At 43.6% G+C, this 24,385-nt stretch overlaps 1 protein-coding gene across 1 annotated transcript in view; it reads right to left on the bottom strand.

Moving 5' to 3' along the window:
- Window positions 1-24,385, bottom strand: part of SLF1 (SMC5-SMC6 complex localization factor 1) — a 191,504-nt gene that overhangs the window by 137,353 nt on the left and 29,766 nt on the right. The window contains exons 5-7 of the mRNA XM_069751870.1: window positions 23,528-23,681; window positions 3,685-3,774; window positions 3,121-3,174 (exon numbers count right to left, since the gene is read on the bottom strand). Of these exons, the coding sequence (XP_069607971.1) occupies window positions 3,121-3,174; window positions 3,685-3,774; window positions 23,528-23,681 (298 nt within the window). The remainder of the gene's footprint in view (window positions 1-3,120; window positions 3,175-3,684; window positions 3,775-23,527; window positions 23,682-24,385) is intronic.

Genomic DNA, 24,385 nt, shown 5'->3' with positions numbered 1-24,385 from the left:
TATATAACACAGACCACGCAGTATATAACACTGCCCACGTAATAGATAGCACAGTCCACGCAGTATATAACACTGGCCAGGACGTGTATAGCAGCCACGCGGTACATTACACAGCCCACGCAGTATATAACACTGGCCACGTAATATATAGCACAGCCCACGCAGTATATAACACAGCCCACAAAGCATCTAACACTGGCCAGGTAGTATATAGCAGCCACGCGGTATATTACACAGCCCACGCAGTATATAGCAGTGTGGGCACCATATCCCTGTTAAAAAAAAATAATTAAAATAAAAAATAGTTAAATACTCACCCGCCGGGATCCAATTCAGCGAAGCACTGGCGATGTGCGCGCGGCTGCCGCCATCTTCTGTTCCCAGGATGCATTGCGAAATTAGCCAGATGACTTCTGGGTAATTTCGCAATGCATCTCTAGGAACGGAAGATGGCGGAGGCTGCGCGTGGCTCGGCGGACTACGGAGGGTGAGAACAGCAGGCTTTTTGTTTTTTTATTATTTTTAGCATTACATATTTTTACTCTTGATACTGCATAGGCAGCAGCAATAGTTAAAAGTTGGGGACACACAGGGTTAATAGAAGCGGTAGTGGAGTGTGTTACCGGCGGCATAACGCGGTCCGTCACCGCTGGCATTAACCCTGTGTGAGCGGTGACCGGAGGGGAGTATGCGGGCGCCGGGCACTGACTGCAGGGGAGTAGGGAGGGACTAATCGGACTGTGCCCTTCGCTGATTGGTCGCGGCAGCCATTACAGACAGCTGGCGAGACCAATCAGCGACGCAAGATTTCCGTTACGAAAGTTGCAGACAGACAGACGGAAGTACCCCTTAGACAATTATATATATACTAGATGGCAGCCCGATTCTAAAGAATCGGGAGTCTAGAATCCATATATACTTTATTTATTCAAATGTAAAAATAATACAATTAATAAATAATAGTAAGAAAGAACAAAAAATGGCTGCACTCACCAGCTCTTGACAATTCTTGTTATTTAAGGTACAGTTACACAGGATCCATGAACATGCTTATGAGGGGAGGGATGAAAGACATCAGACGACAACTTTGCGTGTTGTGGCAAATGCCACAACAACGGTTCTTTGCTTAAGAACAATGTCAGGTAGTAGGAAAATAGCCAGTTAATAATAGGCAATAGTTCTTTGCAGGAATGCAGATATTAATAAATAGGCAGTTTATATTGCAGAGAAATTGCTGGGCAATAATGGACAATGTCCTTATGTGGCAAATAATAGAGCAATATACCCAATGTGGCAAAGAAGAGGTTAATAAACGGCAGTCTCTCAGTATAACAGTCAGTGAATAATAGGCAGTATATGGAGAAAACACCACACAAAAGTTCAAAATTGGTGTGAAAATGTCACTGAACCACTTCACAACTAAATATATATAGTTTTGGTAAATGGTATTATCATTTTTTTGACGAAATTCGGCAGGAGCTTGAAGAGCAACGTCACTGGGCCCGCCTCCACGCAGTAGAAACTTGCTGTGAGGTAAAAATTCAAAAATCACACCAAAATGGCGGGCGGAGTGTGTCACAGTACGGCACGTTTCTGATTGGTCGCTCGCAGCAGGCGGCAACCAATCAGACACTGGACACTGTTGACGTCACTTATCTCCGGACATTAGCTCCGGACATTAGCTCCGGACATTATCTCCGGACATTAGCTCTGGACAGGAAGTTTGCACAAATTGCAGGAAGTAGTATTCTAGGCAATTATATATTAGATATATATATATATATATATATATATATATATATATATATATATATATATATATATATATAGAATAGAAAACTAGAACAGTACACTAGTAAAACAAAAGTAGTGGGTGCAGGATCTTAGAAGCAAAATATACAAAGATTGAAAAAGGATTCAATGTAGATATTATTCTATTCAGTCTTAATATTTCATGCTTGAAAAAGGTTCACTGCAAACGAAAAGTCACCATGCCACGTGGGCTGATAAGCGTTTGATACACTGTCAATTTTGCCACCTACAAAGTAAAAATTATACAATGTGATTTTCTGTTTTTTTATTATTAGATTCTGTCTCTCACAGTTGAAGTGTAGATAGGATAAAAACTACATACCTCTCCATTCTTTGTAGGTGGGGGAAAGCATGCAAAATCGTCAGCACTTCATATACTTATTTTCCCAACTGTACCGTGTGTATATATATATATATATATATATATATATATATATATATATATATAATTATAAAATGCCCAAACTTCTCCTACCCAATAAACAGAAAACAGGCAGCACTATAACAATACATGGATGGCATATGTGTGCTGTGCATTTATTTCAAGGACATATTCTCCAGAATAGGCGAGGTTAATACATAAATCAAAAACATTTTTGTGGCAATCATTCGGTAAAAATGCTCATGTGAATGGCCCCATATTCTATTATGTCTAAATGTTCTAAGCATGAAAAACATGGACAGAACATGTACGTAAAACAGGGACATGTGAACGAGGCCTTAAGAGAATCAAAGGAGGAAGAGAGGGCGGGAAGAAAAACTTTTCATATCTTCTCTACTCCCATACGGCCATTGCAATGAACCTTCATTAAAGTAAGTCTAAAAACTAATTTGTGATACAGCATGGCAGCATGGATCATTACTAATAATAATAAGGTACCATATATCTTAATCTGAAACATTGCTGCATTTCAGAGAAAGAATACCAATAAAAGCCGGCCAGGGACCATGTCACTGGTCTCTTCCTATGGATGTGTATGGGCACACACCCCTTGGACTAGTCACCTGATGGGCTTTTAAATGTACGGTATATTTTCTCCGATTTCCGTCGGCATTTCAAAGTAAAACATGCCACCGTAAAATGATGACGACAATCTCAGATTCATGCTGCCTGTACACTGGGCAGCATGAATCAGCTGTCACGTTGCCTTTAAGTCTTGTAAAACTCCTAAGAGTTAATTACCAAGGTTGTCCACAGTGGTGAACTAAAAGATATTGATGGTGCTTTCATAAGACATAACGCAATTTTCACATGGCTTGCCATAAAGAACGATATGTGGTGGCAACAGCAGTGGCACCTACTCTTACCTTAGGTTTTTCAAAATGTCCATGACATTTTTCTGGAACTCTGTGGTGAGATGCCTGAAAATAAAATCCCGCTGATTACTATTTTTCTGTGAGGGTAGAAATAATCAAGGCACAAAAATATTTTTGTCCCAAATGTTTGTCATTCCTTTTCATTTTTTTGAGGCTACAAAAATCATTCTTACTGCTGCAGGGACACAAGACATTTGGGTGCTGATGCTCACCAGTTTCTTCAGTGATAGACATCTATGCATCATCGCCTTACAATCTATAATGATCATTAATAATTATAATAATGCTCAATAAGGCCGTGACAGCTCTGACAGATCCCACTGTTATACAGAGACGTCTGGCAGGTTACCGCCGAGTGTCCATTGTCTTTTTACACAATGCACACTGCACTAATCTTGCCATAAAAAATTGAAACCCGACAGAATTTAGAGTGACATATTGTGACCCTGTTGGCAGGAAAGCTGAGACCCGTCTACATGTATAAATATCCACATAGGAATTTATCACAATCGCAAGTTTTTTTTATATTTTTACTTTCTAGAGTAAATAACCAACCTGTGCCAGACACACGCGTTTCCATACGGAGCTCTTTAATTTTGCAATCTGCTCCTCCGTCATATCTTCTGGTGTACCATTTATTGTATCCTGTAAATTATACAAAACTTTACTTTAAAAACTTACATTAATGGTGGACAGGACTTTGATCTAAACATAGCATTAACCAAACATTCTGATGTCCAACAGGTGCACTTGTAAGTGGGATGGGAGCTGAAGATGTGATTCATTAATGGGTTTTTTCGCACTCGCGACCACATGTCGCAATCTGTTGACTGTGCTGAGTAAGGTGGAACTAGATGATGGAGGAAGCACTTTCTGGAGGGATGAAATTGAGGGGGACACCGGGTCAGGTGGTAGCTGTGGTGCAATTATCAAATATAAAAGGCCAGAGTGATAGGGCGGGAAGAGAGGTGGCGCCAATCTGTGAAAAAGGGAGAACGTGTGAGTAGTGGAACGTAGAGGCAGTGCGACCGAAGAGTGGTTGAAACCAGCGTGACATCTAGGGTAAAGCACTAAAGTCCAGACTAAGCCGATCAAGAACCAACACACTGACTTCACAAGTCAAGACCCTAATATCCGGAAGCTGCAAGTCAAGGACTGAAGGTGGAACGCTACCGTACGGGGCCAGATGTCTGCTTTGGTGACCAGGAGACGCAAGTGAACAGGGCCATTACATCCCGTGTAGACGTACGGTACAGGGCACGGGCCAGGGTGCAGAAGGGACCGGCGATGGCCATTGTGAGGAACACACATAGGGAACTATTTCTTTACTAAGGACTTGTGACCTAGCAGGAAATACTACAGACCCCCACTAGTGCCAGTATAGTAATCAGAGGTGCCTGAAGGAAACATTGCAGTGACGGGCCTAACGTCGAGCGTGACACCTGTGGAGTTAAACCAGAAGAACATAGCACGCCGTTCACACTGCATAGCTAGATTGTACACGGAATAATATACTGACATTTTTGTACTGTTATTATCGCCATTATTGTCAATATTGTGTCACTTGTTATCTTGTAACTGTTTCTATAATTAACACTTTCATTTCTGGGGTAGGAAAATAAATAGCTTTAGTTGGTTACTTCCACCTCATCATTATCTGCCTGTTTCATCCCAGTAACCTGTTCACACACTGCTGAATACCAAGAATGTTGCCTGATGATACCGTGTTTCCCCGATAGTAAGACACCCCCGAAAGTAAGACGTAGTGGGGGTTTTAGCGGGGTCGGCTAATGTAAGACGTACCCCGAAAGTAAGACGTAGTAAATACCGTAGTGTTGAGTAGTGTCGGGGTCGGCCGAAACTCGATGGTTCCCAGGGTCTGAAGGAGAGGAACTCTCCTTCAGGCCCTGCGATCCATATTTAATTGTAAAATAAAGAATTAAAATAAAAAATATCGCTATACTTACCCTCTGACGCGCCCTGGTACTAACCGGGAACCTTCCTTCCTTCGAATCAGCGCTTCCAGGACCTGCGGTGACGTCGCGGCTTCTGATTGGTCGCGCGAGCAGTCACATGGGCGGTCGCGCGACCAATCACAAGCCGCGACGTCACCGCAGGTCCTGGAGACGCTGATTCGAAGGAAGGAAGGTTCCCGGTTAGTACCAGGGCGCGTCAGAGGGTAAGTATAGCGATATTTTTTATTTTAATTCTTTATTTTACACTTAAATATGGATCGCAGGGCCTGAAGGAGAGTTTCCTCTCCTTCAGATCCTGGGAACCATCCAGGGATACCTTCCAATACTTGTGTCCCATTGACTTGTATTGGTATCGGTAATATCCGATATTTTTCGGGTATTGGCCGATACTATCCGATACCGATACTTTCAAGTATCGGACGGTATCGCTCAACACTAGTACGGTAGTAAACTGTACGTTGGAAAAAAAAACGCACCGTTTTTTTTTTTCCAATGTAAGACATACCCCGAAAGTAAGACATAGTGGGACTTTTGAGTGGTAAAAGAATGTAAGACACTGTCTTACTTTCGGGGAAACACGGTAGCATCAAAGCAAGAAAGGAGCAAAGTGTGGAACATCTTAATGGCAGCCACTAATTGACTGCCTACTAACAGGAAAAAGGGAGTGGGATGTAGAGGCTGAAAATATTTATTGTATTGCTCCAATTAATCTAAATACATACATAAAAAAGAGCATTTTTGTTGAAGCTTTTTTCTTATTGCCCCATCTGTTAGCCATCAATAATGTGAGTACAGTGTGGGCTTTAAATACTTACCACTTGGGGTCCTCTGCCGTTTACAGCGCTGCCCCGATGCCCGCCTGCATCATGTGACCGCAACACTTTGAATAAATGGAGTTCCATACATACAATATTAAAAGTTGGTGTACTTTATTATAAATCTCAAAAATTACATATAAATAACAAAATTATAACAGAAAAAAAGGGGAAAGACAGAACCCTAGTAAGGAAAGTGCTGCATCCCTGGTACAAACATGAGATCATAATGAACCCCAGACATGGTAATAATATATTACTACTTAAATAATCAGGACTCTTGCTGTACTGATATGCCTAGCATAAGTATGAGACAATATCCTACCTCTATAGGAGCGTACCTATCCCCAGTGTTGTCATAGTGACATAAACTCCATATGGGGAGGCAAGAGTACGAGATAGTAAATTTAAATAAAAACTTCCTTACCCATGCTGAGGAGCAGTAAAGTGCCGGGATGCAAGTGTGAACCCTCCTGACGCGCGTTTCGCGTAGGCTTTATCACAAGAAGGGAGTGTGGTAAGCAGACAATATGCTGGCGTTCTTATAGTGGCATTCATTATGTGGTATGTCCCTAGTGCGCGTGCGCACCGCCGCCGCTGCCGGAAACAGTGTCCCCGCCCCCCGGCACTCATCAGAAGCGCACGTCTAGGGGAAATCCCCTTATGACGTCAGTGGACATGCGCGCCTGAATACATGATGCCGGAAGGCCGGGACTCCACCAGCCCCGGCCTTCCGGCGTCATGTATTCAGGCGCGCATGTCCACTGACGTCATAAGGGGATTTCCCCTAGACGTGCGCTTCTGATGAGTGCCGGGGGGCGGGGACACTGTTTCCGGCAGCGGCGGCGGTGCGCACGCGCACTAGGGACATACCACATAATGAATGCCACTATAAGAACGCCAGCATATTGTCTGCTTACCACACTCCCTTCTTGTGATAAAGCCTACGCGAAACGCGCGTCAGGAGGGTTCACACTTGCATCCCGGCACTTTACTGCTCCTCAGCATGGGTAAGGAAGTTTTTATTTAAATTTACTATCTCGTACTCTTGCCTCCCCATATGGAGTTTATGTCACTATGACAACACTGGGGATAGGTACGCTCCTATAGAGGTAGGATATTGTCTCATACTTATGCTAGGCATATCAGTACAGCAAGAGTCCTGATTATTTAAGTAGTAATATATTATTACCATGTCTGGGGTTCATTATGATCTCATGTTTGTACCAGGGATGCAGCACTTTCCTTACTAGGGTTCTGTCTTTCCCCTTTTTTTCTGTTATAATTTTGTTATTTATATGTAATTTTTGAGATTTATAATAAAGTACACCAACTTTTAATATTGTATGTATGGAACTCCATTTATTCAAAGTGTTGTAAGTATTAGGAGTATACATCTAATGTCCAGTTATCTCATGGGTATGCATTATAGGCCAATTTGGCATTACCCTCTAGCATATGGGACCCATGTTTTTCTTGTGAGTTTGAGTTTATCATGTGACCGCAGTTGTGACCGGTCGGCTTTCACATAGCCTTCTGTTTGGATTGGCAGTCACTTACTCAGGGTAAGTCTATGAGATTCAGAACAAGGCCCTATAAACTGGGTATGTGCACACGGTATTTGCTGCATTTTTTCTATGCAATTTTTCCACATAAATTGAAGCATTTCCTCGTAGCAGCAAAGTGAATTGTATTCCTGACGTTTCACGCCAACTTTATTTTTTCCTTTTCAATTCTTCCAGCATTTTTCACCCATTCCAATGCATGAGAAAAAACGCAAGTAAAGAGACGCATTAAAAAATTCACGTATTTTAACCCCTTCATGACCAGGGGATTTTTCGTTTTTCCGTGTTCGTTTTTCGCTCCCCTCCTTCCCAGAGCCATAACTTTTTTATTTTTCCGTCAATTTGGCCATGTGAGGGCTTATTTTTTGCGGGACGAGTTGTACTTTTGAACGACATCATTGGTTTTAGCATGTCGTGTACTAGAAAACGGGAAAAAAATTCCAAGTGCGGTGAAATTGCAAAAAAAGTGCAATCCCACATTGGTTTTTTGTTTGGCTTTTTTGCTAGGTTCACTAAATGCTAAAAATGACCTGCCATTATGATTCTCCAGGTCATTACGAGTTCATAGACACCAAACATGACTAGGTTATTTTTTATCTAAGTGGTGAAAAAAAATTCCAAACTTTGCTAAAAAAAAAAAAAAAAAAAAAATTGCGCCATTTTCCGATACTCGTAGCGTCTCCATTTTTCGTGATCTGGGGTCGGTTGAGGGCTTATTTTTTGCGTGCCGAGATGACGTTTTTAATGATAGCATTTCGGTGCAGATACGTTCTTTTGATCGCCCGTTATTGCATTTTAATGCAATGTCGCGGCGACCAAAAAAACTTAATTCTGGCGTTTCGAGTTTTTTTCCCGCTACGCTGTTTAGCAATCAGGTTAATACTTTTTTTTATTTGATAGATCGGGCAATTCTGAGCGCGGCGATACCAAATATGCGTAGATTTGATATTTTTTTTATTGATTTATTTTGATTGGGGCGAAAGGGGGGTGATTTAAACTTTTATGTTTTTTTTATTTTTTTCACATTTTTTTAAACTTTTTTTTTAAACTTTTGCCATGCTTCAATAGCCTCTATGGGAGGCTAGAAGCAGGCACAACGCGATTGGCTCTGCTACATAGCAGCGATCTGCTGATCGCTGCTATGTAGCAGAATTGCACGTGTGCTGTGAGCGCCGACCACAGGGTGGCGCTCACAGCGACGGGCAATCAGTAACCATAGAGGTCTCAAGGACCTCTATGGCTACAATGGAGACGCATCGCCGACCCCCGGACATGTGACGGGGGTCGGCGATGACGTCATTTCCGGCCGCCCGGCCGGAAGCGGTAGTTAAATGCCGCTGTCTGCGTTTGACAGCGGCATTTAACTAGTTAATAGGTGCGGGCAGATTGCGATTCTGCCCGCGCCTATTACGGGCACATGTCAGCTGTTCAAAACAGCTGACATGTCCCGGCTTTGGTGTGGGCTCACCGCGGAGCCCTGCATCAAAGCAGGGGAGCCGGCATCGGACGGTATAGTACGTCCGATGCCGGTAAGGGGTTAAAGGGAAGGTGCCATCAAAAAAAATTTTTTTTCAGAAATGGTAAAAATGTAAAGAATTAATGATTACATTTTCTTAAAAAATATTATCATTTGTTTATAATTTAGTAAAATATTAAAAATAATTTGAAAAGTTTTGGAATTTCCACTTTTCAACACTAGGGGGAGCAGCTGCTGAAATTTCAGAAAAACCTAGTGTAGAAATAGCTCACATTACAGCACTGCAGTAATTATGGGCGGAGTCTGCTGACCTGTGTGATGTCTCCTCTCCTTCTGGGTGTTTGCTAAGGGATTAGAGAGGATGATATTCAGGAACCCAGTGAGCAGCCATTTTGTTGGTGACTGCAGAGTATGGCTGCCGTCACACTATCAGTATTTGGTCAGTATTTTACCTCAGTATTTGTAAGCCAAAACCAGGAGTGGAACAATTAGAGGAAAAGTATAATAGAAACATATGCACCACGTCTGCATTTATCACCCACTCCTGGTTTTGGCTACAAATACTGAGGTAAAATACTGACCAAATACTGCTAGTGTGACAGCAGCCTTAGAGGAAAAGTATAATAGAAACATATGCACCACTTCTGCATTTATCACCCACTACTGGTTTTGGCGTACAAATACTGAGGTAAAATACTGACCAAATACTGATAGTGGACGGCAGCCTTAGGCTACTTTCACACTAGCGTTGTTGGCTGTACGTTGCAATGCGTCATTCAGGAGAAAAAACGCATCCTGCAAAGTTGTCTGCAGGATGCGTTTTTTCCCCATAGACTAACATTACCGACGCATTGCGACGTATTGCCACACGTCACAACTGTCGTGCGACGGTTGCGTCATGTTTTGGTGGACCGCCGCCACAAAAAAAGTTACATGTAACGTTTGTGCGTCGAGTCCACCATTTTCGACCGCGTATGCACGACCGAAACTCCGCCCCCTCATGCCCAGATCTAACAATGGGGCAGCGGAAGCGTCGTAAGACTGCTTCTGCTGCCCACATCGGACATTTCTTTCACAGCATACGTCGGTACGACGCACTGCGAAAAGCCCGTACCGACGCTAGTGTGAAAGCAGCCTTATACTGACAAGTAGACAGTCACCGAGGATGGCAGGCAGCATGGATTCTGGGAGATATGTGGTGGAGGGAGCAGGGTGACAGCAGCACAGAGTATTTCAGGAGAGCAGTGTGCTGGTCTATGGGGGCCCCCTGTTTGGTGCGCGGAGCAGCCAGGGATTGTACATAGAGCGCTGTCTTTTATACACATGGATGGACCGTCTGCTCCACAGAAATCCAGGAAACATTTCTGCGGATTGATGGCCTGGTCTGATCCAGACTTTGCATACAGACCCCATTCCCCTCCTCAGATCCTGTCTTCTCCATCCTGTCCTGGCAATATGTGAAAGCGAGGTGACAGGCGAAGTACGGGGTGACGCTGGGAAGGAAATGTAGCCATATAGTAACAATAAAAATGAGACCCCTCTCTTCAGCTGCCTCACCAGCCTTCCCCTGACTACACCTAACTGGAGGTCATGCTGCCCCCTCTATTACCCCAGACCCGCGTGCAGGTGCTCAGCCAGAACCACCATAGAATGGGTCCGCTTTCTGAAGATAATACTGCCATAGTGTTCTCACATAATACCGCCATATAGATCACACACAATACTATCAAATAGATCACAAAATACTGTCATACAGTTCTCACATAATACCACCATATAGATCACACATAATACCGCCAGTGTTCTCACATACCGCCATATAGATCACACATAATACTGCCATAGTGTTCTCACATAATACCGCCATATAGATCACACATACCGCCAGTGTTCTCACATAATACCGCCATATAGATCACACACAATACTATCAAATAGATCACACAATACTGTCATACAGTTCTCACATAATACCACCATATAGATCACACATAATACCGCCAGTGTTCTCACATACCGCCATATAGATCACACATAATACCGCCAGTGTTCTCACATACCGCCATATAGATCACACATAATACTGCCATAGTGTTCTCACATAATACCGCCATATAGATCACACACAATACTATCAAATAGATCACACAATACTGTCATACAGTTCTCACATAATACCACCATATAGATCACACATAATACCGCCAGTGTTCTCACATACCGCCATATAGATCACACATAATACCGCCAGTGTTCTCACATACCGCCATACAGATCACACATAATACTGTCATGGTGTTCTCACATAATACCGCCATATAGATCACACACAATACTATCAAATAGATCACACAATACTGTCATACAGTTCTCACATAATACCACTATATAGATCACACATAATACCGCCAGTGTTCTCACATACCGCCATATAGATCACACATAATACCGCCAGTGTTCTCACATACCGCCATATAGATCACACATAATACTGCCAGTGTTCTCACATACCACCATATAGATCACACATAATACTGCCATAGTGTTCTCACATAATACCGCCATATAGATCACACATAATGCTGCCAGTGTTCTCACATAATACCGCCATATAGATCACACACAATACCACCATATAATTCTCACAATACTGATCAAGCATAATACCACCATACAGATCACATAATACCGTCATATAGATCTCACATAATGCCATAATACAGCATGACGCTCGCAGCTCCTGTTATCGTACACATTGAGTTGCGTGTGCAATGGGGAAAGATATGCAGGGGGGAGAGGAGTGCATAGAAGTGGATTAGATACACGGTTCACCAGACAGTATCACACAGGAGAGGATTAGATACACGGCTCAGCAGTCAGTATTTCACAGGATTAGGCTATGTGCACACGTCAGGATTTTTTCCTGACATAATCCTGAGAATTCTGCCAGAAATCCGCGTGCTTTTTTTGCGCGGATTTCTTGCGGAATTTGCGCGTTTTTTGCGCGGATTTTTTGCGTTTTTTTTGCTTTTTTTTTTTATTTTCCGGAATGTCCTTTTTGATAGGAAATCCGCAAAAAGATAGAGCATGTCCGGATTTTTTGCGGTATGCGTTTTTTTTGCGGAAAAAAACGCTAACATCTGCACAAAAAATGCGGAATGCATTCTAAATGATAGGATGCATAATGTTAGCTTTTTTTAGTGGATTTATAGCGTTTTTATGGCGAAATTCCGCAAAAAAAAAAATGCTAAAAATCCGGACGTGTGCACATAGCCTTAGATACACAGGTCAGCACAGGAAAGGATTAGATACACGGTTCACCAGACAGTATCACACAGGAGAGGATTAGATACACGGCTCAGCAGACAGTATCACACAGGAGAGGATTAGATACATGGCTCACCAGACAGTATCACACAGGAGAGGATTAGATACATGGCTCACCAGACAGTATCACACTGGAGAGGATTAGATACACGGCTCAGCAGTCAGTATTCCACAGGAGGATTAGATACACGGCTCAGCACAGGATAGGATTAGATACACGGCTCAGCAGACAGTATTACACAGGAGAGGATTAGATACACGGCTCAGCAGACAGTATCACACAGGAGGATTAGATACACAGGTCAGCACAGGATAGGATTAGATACATGGCTCACCAGACAGTATCACACAGGAGAGGATTAGATACACGGCTCAGCAGTCAGTATTCCACAGGAGGATTAGATACACAGGTCAGCACAGGATAGGATTAGATACACGGCTCAGCAGACACTATTACACAGGAGAGGATTAGATACACGGCTCAGCAGTCAGTATTCCACAGGAGGATTAGATACACAGGTCAGCACAGGATAGGATTAGATACACGGCTCAGCAGACAGTATCACACAGGATAGGATTAGATACACGGCTCAGCAGACAGTATCACACAGGAGAGGATTAGATACACGGCTCAACAGTCAGTATTCCACAGGATTAGATACACAGGTCAGCACAGGATAGGATTTAGATACACGGTTCACCAGACAGTATCACACAGGAGAGGATTAGATACATGGTTCACCAGATAGTATCACACAGGAGAGGATTAGATACACGGCTCAGCAGACACTATCACACAGGAGAGGATTAGATACACGGCTCAGCAGACAGTATAGGATTAGATACATGGCTCAGCAGACCGTATCACACAGGAGAGGATTAGATACACGGCTCAGCAGACAGTATAGGATTAGATACACGGCTCAGCAGACAGTATCACACAGGAGAGGATTAGATACACGGCTCAGCAGACAGTATAGGATTAGATACACGGCTCAGCAGTCACTATCACACAGGAGAGGATTAGATACACGGCTCAGCACACAGTATAGGATTAGATACACGGCTCAGCAGACAGTATCACACAGGAGAGGATTAGATACACGGCTCAGCAGACAGTATCACACAGGAGAGGATTAGATACATGGCTCAGCACACAGTATTACACAGGAGAGGATTAGATACACGGCTCAGCAGACAGTATCACACAGGAGAGGATTAGATACACGGCTCAGCACACAGTATAGGATTAGATACACGGCTCAGCAGTCACTATCACACAGGAGAGGATTAGATACACGGCTCAGCACACTGTATAGGATTAGATACACGGCTCAGCAGACAGTATAACACAGGAGAGGATTAGATACACGGCTAAGCAGACAGTATCACACAGGAGAGGATTAGATACACGGCTCAGCACACAGTATAGGATTAGATACACGGCTCAGCAGTCACTATCACACAGGAGAGGATTAGATACACGGCTCAGCACACTGTATAGGATTAGATACACGGCTCAGCAGACAGTATAACACAGGAGAGGATTAGATACACGGCTAAGCAGACAGTATCACACAGGAGAGGATTAGATACACGGCTCAGCACACAGTATTACACAGGAGAGGATTAGATACACGGCTCAGCAGACAGTATCACACAGGAGAGGATTAGATACACGGCTCAGCACACAGTACAGGATTAGATACACGGCTCAGCAGTCACTATCACACAGGAGAGGATTAGATACACGGCTCAGCAGACAGTATCACACAGGAGAGGATTAGATACACAGGTCAGCACAGGAGAGGATTAGATACACGGCTCAGCACAGTATAGTGATAGATGCAGGGTCTGATGTCCTGTGAGGAGCTGCAGTGAGGTCGGAGCAGCACAGAGCCTCCCCCATCCCCCTCTGTTACCTCTCTGCAGCTCCTGATAAGAGGACATCAGACCACAGCACTTCACCCTCTCTAGCGATTCTAGAGATTACAGGCAGCAGAGGACAGGGAACGGCCGCTGAGTGTGAGAGGAGACAGATGTAGCTGCTCCTCCAACAGCACGGCTCTACAGTGGAGCTCACAGGTACACTCCACTGTAGGCTGAAGCAAGATGGCGCCGATCTCCTGCCTCTGCTGTGATGTGGAGACAGCCCAGGGGGCGTGGCCAGATCAGAGCAGAGAGCAGCTTATAATGCATTACTAGCTATGGGGTCGGACGCCGACTGCTGAGTCCTATGCCCAGGGCAGCCGTATGTGAAGACTGTAAGTGTCGTGCAGCTACACTTACAGTCCTGCAAATGAAAATGGCGGCGCCCAGTGGCAGAAAAAAAAAATGAATAAAAAAAAAACAATAAATACTATGCACTTGAAAATAACTTATGAAAATAAGGAATTAAAGAGGTTTTTTTTTTTTTTTTACAATATTAAAACGTGGCACCTTCCCTTTAAGCTGTGTTTTTTCTGCCAACAGATACATTTTTGGTGCAGAACTGCTTCTAGAAAACGCTTAACATGTGAACATACCCTTAGTCTTTCATTAGGAAAAAAAGTGACGGTCCACAGCGAGATGTTGCTACATCAGACCTGCAGGCACATGATGCAGAGTTCGAAGCAGCGACAGAAATGGCTTAAGTCTATGTGCACACAATGCGGATTTACTGCGGATCCGCAGCGTTTTTTTCCACGCAGAAACGCTGAAGATCCGCAAAGTGATTTACAGTGCAATGTAAATCAATAGGAAAAAAATGCTGTGCTAATGGTGCGGAAAATTCCGCATGGAAAACGCAGCGGATTGAAAGAAGGGACATGTCACTTTTTTGTGCGGATCTGCAGCGTTTCTTCCATTATAGAAATCCGCAGGGGTAAAAAAACGCATGAAATCCGCCCAAAATCCGCAACAAAAATGCACAAAATCTGAATTAAAAACGCATCAAATCTGCACCTGCGTTTTCTGCCAGTAGATGCAGATTTGGCGCCCCAATCTGCAACGTGTGCACATAGCCTAAGAAAGTTTGGGGTAAGTATTTGCATGCACAAACTGTAGATAAATTACTGATGGTTAACCCCTTTCTGCCATCAGACGTACTATTCCGTCCATGTGGGATGGGCTTTACTTCCCAAGTACGGAATAGTACGTCATAGGCGATCGGCCGCGCTCACGGGGAAAGCGCGGCCGATCGCGGCCGGGTGTCAGCTGCTTATCGCAGCTGACATCCGGCACTATGTGCCAGGAGTGGTCACGGACAGCCCCCGGCACATTAACCCCCGGCACACCGCGATCAAACATGATCGCGATGTGCCGGCGGTGCAGGGAAGCATCGCGCAGGGAGGGGGCTCCCTGCGGGCTTCCCTGAGACCCCCGCAGCAACGCGATGTGATCGCGTTGCTCCGGGGGTCTCCCACCTCCTTCCTGCAGCAAGTCCCGGATCCAAAATGGCCGCGGATCCGGGTCCTGCAGGGAGGGAGGTGGCTTACCAAGTGCCTGCTCAGAGCAGGCACTTGGTAACGCTGCACTGCTCTCAGACAGATCGGTGATCTGTCAGAGTGCTGTGCAAACTGGCAGATCACCGATCTGTATTGTCCCCCCCTGGGACAAAGTAAAAAAGTTAAAAAAATTTTTTACAAATGTGTAAAAAAAAAAAAAAAAAAAAAAAAACCTAAATAATGAAAAAAATATATATATATTATTCCCATAAATACATTTCTTTATCTAAATAAAAAAAAAACAAACAATAAAAGTACACATATTTAATATCGCCGCGTCCGTAACGACCCGACCTATAAAACTGTCCCACTAGTTAACCCCTTCAGTAAACACCGTAAGAAAAAAAAAAAAAAAACGAGACAAAAAACAACGCTTTATTATCATACCGCCGAACAAAAAGTGGAATAACACGCGATCAAAAAGACGGATATAAATATCCATGGTACCGCTGAAAGAGTCATCTTGTCCCGCAAAAAACGAGCCGCCATACAGCATCATCAGCGAAAAAATAAAAAAGTTATAGTCCTGAGAATAAAGCGATGCAAAAATAATTATTTTTTCTATAAAATAGTTTTTATCGTATAAAAAAACAAAACATTAAAAAAAATGATATAAATGAGGTATCACTGTAATCGTACTGACCCGAAGAATAAAACTGCTTTATCAATTTTACCAAACGCGGAACGGTATAAATGCCTTCCCCAAAAGAAATTCATGAATACCTGGTTTTTGGTAATTCTGCCTCACAAAAATCGGAATAAAAAGCGATCAAAAAATGTCACGTGCCCGAAAATGTTACCAATAAAAACATCAATTCGTCCCGCAAAAAACAAGACCTCACATGACTCTGTGGACTCAAATATTGAAAAATTATAGCTCTCAAAATGTGGTAACGCAAAAAATATTTTTTGCAATAAAAAGCGTCTTTCAGTGTGTGACGGCTGCCAATCATAAAAATCCGCTAAAAAACCCGCTATAAAAGTAAATCAAACCCCCCTTCATCACCCCTTTAGTTAGAGAAAAATAAAAAAATTAAAAAAATGTATTTATTTCCATTTTCCCATTAGGGTTAGGGCTAGGGTTAGGGCTAGCGTTAGGGTTAGGGCTAGGGTTAGGGCTAGGGTTAGGGCTACAGTTAGGGTTAAGGCTACAGTTAGGGTTGGGGCTAGGGTTAGGGGTAGGGTTTGGATTACATTTGCGGTTGGGAATAGGGTTGGTATTAGGGTTAGGGGTGTGTCTGGGTTAGAGGTGTGGTTAGGGTTACCGTTGGGATTAGGGTTAGGGGTGTGTTTGGATTAGGGTTTCAGTTATAATTGGGGGGTTTCCACTGTTTGGGCACATCAGGGGCTCTCCAAACGCGACATGGCGTCCGATCTCAATTCCAGCCAATTCTGCGTTGAAAAAGTAAAACAGTGCTCCTTCCCTTCCGAGCTATCCCGTGTGTCCAAACAGGAGTTTACCCCAACATATGGGGTATCAGCGTACTCAGGACAAATTGGACAACAATTTTTGGGGTCCAATTTCTCCTGTTACCCTCGAGAAAATACAAAACTGGGGCTAAAAAATAATTTTGGGGGGAATTTTTTTTTTTTTTTCACCGCTCTGCGTTAGAAACTGTAGTGAAACACTTGGGGGCTCAAAGTTCTCACAACACATCTAGATAAGTTCCTTGGGGGGTCTAGTTTCCAATATGGGGTCACTTGTGGGGGGTTTCTACTGTTTAGGTACATTAGGGGCTCTGCAAACGCAATGTGACGCCTGCAGACCATTCCATCTAAGTCTGTATTCGAAATGGCGCTCCTTCCCTTCCGAACCCTCCCATGCGCCCAAACGGTGGTTCCCCCCCACATATGAGGTATCAGCGCACTCAGGACAAATTGCACAACAACTTTTGGGGTCCAATTTCTCCTGTTACCCTCGGGAAAATACAAAACTGGGGACTAAAAAATAATTTTTGTGGGAAAAATTTTTTGTTTTATTTTTACGGCTCTGCATTATAAACTTCTGTGAAGCTCTTGGTGGGTCAAAGTGCTCACCACACATCTAGATAAGTTTCTTAGGGGGTCTACTTTCCAAAATGGTGTCACTTGTGGGGGGTTTCAATGTTTAGGCACATCAGTGGCTCTCCAAACGCAACATGGCGTCTCATCTCAATTCCTGTGGATTTTGCATTGAAAAGTCAAACGGCGCTCCTTCCCTTCCGAGCTCTCCCATGCGCCCAAACAGTGGTTTACCCCCACAAATGGGGTATCAGCGTACTCAGGACAAATTGTACAACAACTTTTTGTTTCCAATTTCTTCTCTTACCATTGGGAAAATAAAAAATTGGGGGCGAAAAGATAATTTTTGTGAAAAAAAAATGATTTTTTATTTTTACGGTTCTGCATTATAAACTTCTGTGAAGCACTTGGTGGGTCAAAGTGCTCACCACACCTCTAGATAAGTTCCTTAAGGGGTCTACTTTCCAAAATGGTGTCACTTGTGGGGGGATTCAATGTTTAGGCACATCAGTGGCTCTCCAAACGCAACATGGCGTCCCATCTCAATTCCAGTCAATTTTGCATTGAGAAGTCAAATGGCGCTCCTTAGCTTCCAAGCTCTGTCATGCGCCCAAACAGTGGTTTACCTCCACTTATGGGGTATCGGCGTACTCAGGACAAATTGTACAACAAGGTTTGGGGTCCATTTTCTCCTGTAACCCTTGGTAAAATAAAACAAATTGGAGCTGAAGTAAATTTTTTGTGAAAAAAAGTTAAATGTTAATTTTTATTTAAACATTCCAAAAATTCCTGTGAAACACCTGAAGGGTTAATAAACTTCTTGAATGTGGTTTTGAGAACCTTGAGGGGTGCAGTTTTTAGAATGGTGTCACACTTGGGTATTTTCTATCATATAGACCCCTCAAAATGACTTCAAATGAGATGTGGTCCCTAAAATAAAATGGTGTTGTAAAAACGAGAAATTGCTGGTCAACTTTTAACCCTTATAACTCCCTAACAAATAAAAATTTTGGTTCCAAAATTGTGCTGATGTAAAGTAGACATGTGGGAAATGTTACTTATTAGGTATTTTGTGTGACATATCTCTGTGATTTAATTGCATAAAAATTCAAAGTTGGAAAATTGCGAAATTTTCAAAATTTTCGCCATATTTCCGTTTTTTTCACAAATAAACGCAGGTAATATCAAAGAAATTTTACCACTATCATGAAGTACAATATGTCACGAGAAAACAATGTCAGAATCACCGGGATCCGTTGAAGCGTTCCAGAGTTATAACCTCATAAAGGGACAGTGGTCAGAATTGTAAAAATTGGCCCGGTCCATAACGTGCAAACCACCCTTGGGGGTAAAGGGGTTAATAGAGGGGGGGATCAAATGAACTTTAAAAAATGGCTTTTTTATCTAGATTAATTGGAGCAACAAAACACACTGTACACACACTACTGATTGCTATTGGAGAGGTAATTAAAAAATACCCCATTGGCATGGTTTTTTTTAGTCTATATTTAAAATATCATATAATTTTAGTGTTTGTAGAACAGTCATTCCCCCCATTTGCTCCCAGCATACATCCAATAGGCTAGTATGACTCCACCAGAAGAAGGCACGTCAGCCGAAACGTGCGTTGGGGTGGTGGTACTGCATATCAAAGTACAGTAACCTCTTCTCATATCCATGTATATGTTTGTGGAGGACTTGCGTGCTCCATGAGTATACTATTCAACCTGGACACAGGTAGCCGCTCTAAGGCAATATATATATATTACATTAAAGGGAACCTGTCACCCCCAAAATCGAAGATGAGCTAAGCCCACCGGCATCAAGGGCTTGTCTACAGCATTCTGTAATGCTGTAGATAAGCCCCCGATGTATCCTGAAAGATGAGAAAAACAAGTAAGATTATACTCACCTAGGGGCGGTCCCGGTACGATGACCGGGCCTCTCTGCCCTTTCCTGGCACCTGCGCACTGCAGTACTTTGCTCTGCCCTCAACAGGGCAGACAAAGTACGCCTGCGCCGGAGCCGCAGCGTGAAGACAAGAAGAGGACATCATCGTAAGAAGATAGAAGGCCCCGGACTGTAGTGTGTTTTGCTGGTAAAGGGGCTGTTACTAGACTTGCAATTGTCTACTTTATTACAGTCATATGCCTTCACTACATCATGTGTTCCTTTGGATTTTACTTCTTTTTATCATATCCACTTATTGTTTCTTCCTCATGTTCCAGTGTTTGGCTCAATCTTCAGCCCTGTCCTCTTTACCATCATCTTATCTTCCTCCCCCCGCTCCCGCGAGTCGCGCATGCACCTTAGTGCATCCTTTCCTTGGTCTCGTTTGACTCTCTGGTTCCCCTACCAGAGCGTGCGCACTAGACTACTACTGGCAGAGACGTCTGCCCTCTTTACAGCATACCTCTCGTCAATTCCGCTTCCTCCTGGATGTGTCCACACACCGGGCGACACTGATCACCGATGTTACAGGTATATATTGACTTTACTGACAGATACGTGTACACTTCCCTTGACGAAGCTGTCCTGGTAACGGCGACACGCGTTGGGTTTTCCCTCCGCTACAGCCTGCTCCCTAAATAAAAGCTGTGCACATGGTGCAGAAAAATCTGCGCAGAAACGCTGCAGATTTCAAAGAAGTGCATGTCACTTCGTTTGTGCAGATCTGCAGCGTTTCTGCACCCTTCCATTATTAGAAATCTGCAGTGGTAAAAACCACAGAAAATCCGCACTAAATCCGCATCAATTCCACACAAAAAACACACTAAAACCGGATTAAAAACGCAGCAAATCCGCAGCTGCGGATTCTGCCATATGCGGATTTTGTGCAGAAAATTCTGCACCTCTTTTCTTACGTGTGCACATAGCCTTAGGGTGCGTGCCCACGATCAGGAATAGCAGCATTTTGAACACAGCGTACTTTGTACAGTACAAGCACAGTAGATGGGATTTCTATAAATCCCATGCCCATGGTGCTTCTATTTGACGTGGCATAAAATCATCCGTGGTGCGGGTTTACGAGCCACACCACAACAAGTTCTGTTGCAGAGACACTAGTCTCCGCAACAGAAATTTCCACTATAGAAGGTATTGGAATCGGTAAATCTGCACAGTTCAGTGAACACATGCGGATTTACCGGTATGATTAGAACACAGCAAAGATATGCTGCGTCCAAAGCGCTGCTACTTCCTGATCGTGGTAACATAGCCTGAAAGGTGCTGCTACAGACGGCAATCATAATTGTACAGGATGGTGCCTAGCACCAATGGCAGCAGACAACACAGACACTATAGAGCTGTGACCTGGGACTACAGGCAGTGTCAAACCGCCCCAACCCTGGCCGGTGGCATCATTTCAACAGTATCTGTGTCTGCAGCACACAGATGCATTTATATACAATGGATGAGCAGCAAGCCACCATGTCCTTGATCCACCATTTACTGACACCTTACCCCAAGTAGCGACAACCATTCTCAATGTCTTTTCTCTGTTGTAAGAGGAGTCAAGATGCAGGACTGATCAAGGCTGGGATGTGGGTACATGGAGAATACTTGACGAGAGGATTGTTATGTGGGAGGACACTAGAGGAGCGATACTAGCCTGGCGGTAGTGGAACAGGTCAGTAAGAGGGAGGACACGAGAGGAGAGGGAAAGTCAAGCCAGAAATTCATTAGTGTCAGGTCCAAACAGCCAAGCACTGCAAGAGGTGAGCACCATACTGTGCAGCCCAATGAGGACACCATTACTGAACAGGGGCACAGATGCTGTGTGGCACAAAGGGGGACACTATTACTAAGCGTGGAGCATAAATGGGGGACATACAGGACACAAAATAGGCATGATTTAGGTAAGAGAGGCACTTATGGGGCATCAGGACTGTGTGGAGACACTAAGGGGGCATCATTACTGTGTTGGAACACTATTACACCGTGTAGCACAGAGAGGGCACTATGAAATTATGGGGCCATTATTATTATTCATTTTTATAGCCATTTATTCCATGGCGCTTTACATGTGAACGGGGCAAATATAGACAAATACAATAAACATGAGTAAAACAAGGCACACACAAGTACAGGAGGAGAGAGGACCCTGCCCGCGAGGGCTCACAGTTCACAGGGGATGGGTGAGGATACACTGGGTGAGGGTAGAGCTGGTCATGCAGCGGTTCAGTATACTGGGGATCACTGCCAGGTTGTAGGCTTGTCGGAAGAGGTGGGTCTTCAGGTTCCTTTTGAAGGTTTCCGCGGTAGGTGAGAGCCTGATGTGTTGGGGTAAAGAGTTCCAGAGTATAGGGGAAGCACAGGAGAAGTCTTGGATGCGGTTGTGGGAGGAAGAGATGAGAGAGGAGTAGAGAAGGAGATCATGAGATGATCAAAGGTTGCTTGTAGGTAGGTAACGGGAGACCATGTCACAGATGTATGGAGGAGTCAGATTGTGAATGGCTTTGTATGTCATTGTTAGTGTTTTGAACTGTAGCCTCTGGGCAATAGGAAGCCAGTGAAGGGCCTGGCAGAGAGGAGAGGCTGGGGAATAACGGGGAAACAGGTGGAATAGTCGGGCAGCAGAGATTAAGATGGATTGGAGTGGTGCCAGAGTGCTAGAGGGGAGGCCAGAGAGTAGGAGGTTGCAGTAGTTGAGGCGGGAGATGATAAGGGCATGTACTAGTGTTTTTGTGGTTTCATGGTCAAGGAATGCACGGATCCGGGAAATGTTTTTGAGTTGGAATCGGCAAGAGGAGGCAAGGGCTTGGATATGTGGCTTGAAAGAGAGGGTAGAGTCAAGGATCATCCCGAGGCACCGAGAGTGTGGGACTGGGGAAAGTGAGCAGCCATTGACATTGATGGATAGGTCGGGTGGAGGGGTAGAGTGAGGTGGAGGAAAGATGATGAATTCTGTTTTGTCCATGTTCAGTTTTAGAAAACGAGCAGAAAAGAAGGATGAAATAGCAGACAGACATTGTGGAATTTTGGTCAGTAAGGAAGTGAGTTAGGGTCCAGATAGGTAGATCTGCGTGTCATCAGCGTAGAGATGATATTGTAAACCGTGGGATTCTATGAGCTGTCCCAGGCCGAAGGTGTAGATGGAGAAGAGTAGGGGTCCTAGAACTGAGCCATAGGTTTGTGTCATTACTGTGTACTGCCCAAAGGGGGACAGTTGTACTGTGAGGTCCTATAAGGGAGCATATGAAAGGGAACCGTTTGTCACGGTTACAGCAATGGCCCAAAACGGAGTAAACCAATCATTGGCCTCTGTAACCCCATTGGTTCGCTATCGCAGTATTGCAGTGAATTATACATATGATCAAACAATTACATTTTCAAATCACCACAGTTGGGATAAAAAAAGGTTAAAAAATGCAATAAAAATATTTGTAAAAAACCCTAACATTAAAGGGGTTGCTTGACACTGAAATACAGTTTTTAAGGCATTGACTGTTTTGAAAATACGTGAAGATGGCATATTCACCTTGTATTTTTGGCATGAATATATTAAATACTACAGACTTAGTGAGCACGACTTTTTTATTCTATTTTGAAGAATTATGAATTTTTTTTTTTACATAAAGTGTAGCTCCAGCGTTACACATCCGGGAAGATGAGATTAGTCTCTTTTTGTCTGCGATTTATAGCGCCGGTCTTTGGCCTTACATTCATTTTCAGTAGGATCACTACAGGACTTCCAAAATCCATCAGAGGCAAAAGATAATACAATATGGATGAACAGAAACAATACCCGTACCTCTAAAAGATAATTGCCGATGTACAGCACGGAGTAATACGGAGCACTATGGTCTCTATCTTGCAAGAGGCCTTTTTTATTAGTGAACACATGCGTTATCTCCCCATCCGGACTGGTTGGATCGTGTATTACGGCGTGACCGGCTGTAAGAACTCTGTAAGAGAAGAAAGAATGAGATAATATAAGAGAAGAGTAGCAGATGGATGGTAAATTGCCTGGATAGTAAACCTCACTGCCGCTCCTCATCACCACTTGGCTAAGTCTGATGAATGGAGGGGTAGATTATACATTAACATTACCAACACTTTAATAGGGGGGCAAAGAGAAAGGCAGTAGACGTGTGATCTCATTCACTGACACCAAGCCCCACATTATGCAGCATAGCAGCAACATAGAAAACAAACCACACATACTTCACTAGCGATTGATGGCAATATCATTGATGGGGCAATCAAACTAACAAAATATTAGATTGTGTGTGTGTGCTCAAGTTTAGATTTGTGTCACACAGAATCTCTCCTTCTAGCCCGCACAAATACTGTATATACTCGAGTATAAGCCGACCCGAGTATAAGCCAACCCCCCCCTAATTTTAAGTTTAGGCCTAGCCTTCCCCCATATGAAGGATGTAGTAAGGGAGTTTAGGGTTGCAAAGAAAGATTTAGGTATTGAAACGGCACTATGTTGAAAACAATAGCTCAATTTTGGGAGTAAAATCATTTTGATCAGATTAATACGACCAGCCACCGATAGCGGGAGCTTATCCCAGGTAGCATATTTAAATTTAACCACGTCAATTAGTGGATATATATTGAGATGTAGATCAAGGTGACTGCGCTGAGTCATATGCATCCCGAG

Source organism: Ranitomeya imitator, chromosome 1 (genome assembly GCF_032444005.1).
Source record: "Ranitomeya imitator isolate aRanImi1 chromosome 1, aRanImi1.pri, whole genome shotgun sequence".
In the NCBI taxonomy this organism is placed as follows: Eukaryota; Metazoa; Chordata; class Amphibia; order Anura; family Dendrobatidae; genus Ranitomeya; species Ranitomeya imitator.
The sequence above is the reverse complement of the archived record's forward strand: the minus strand, read 5'-3'. Positions and strand labels throughout refer to the sequence as shown.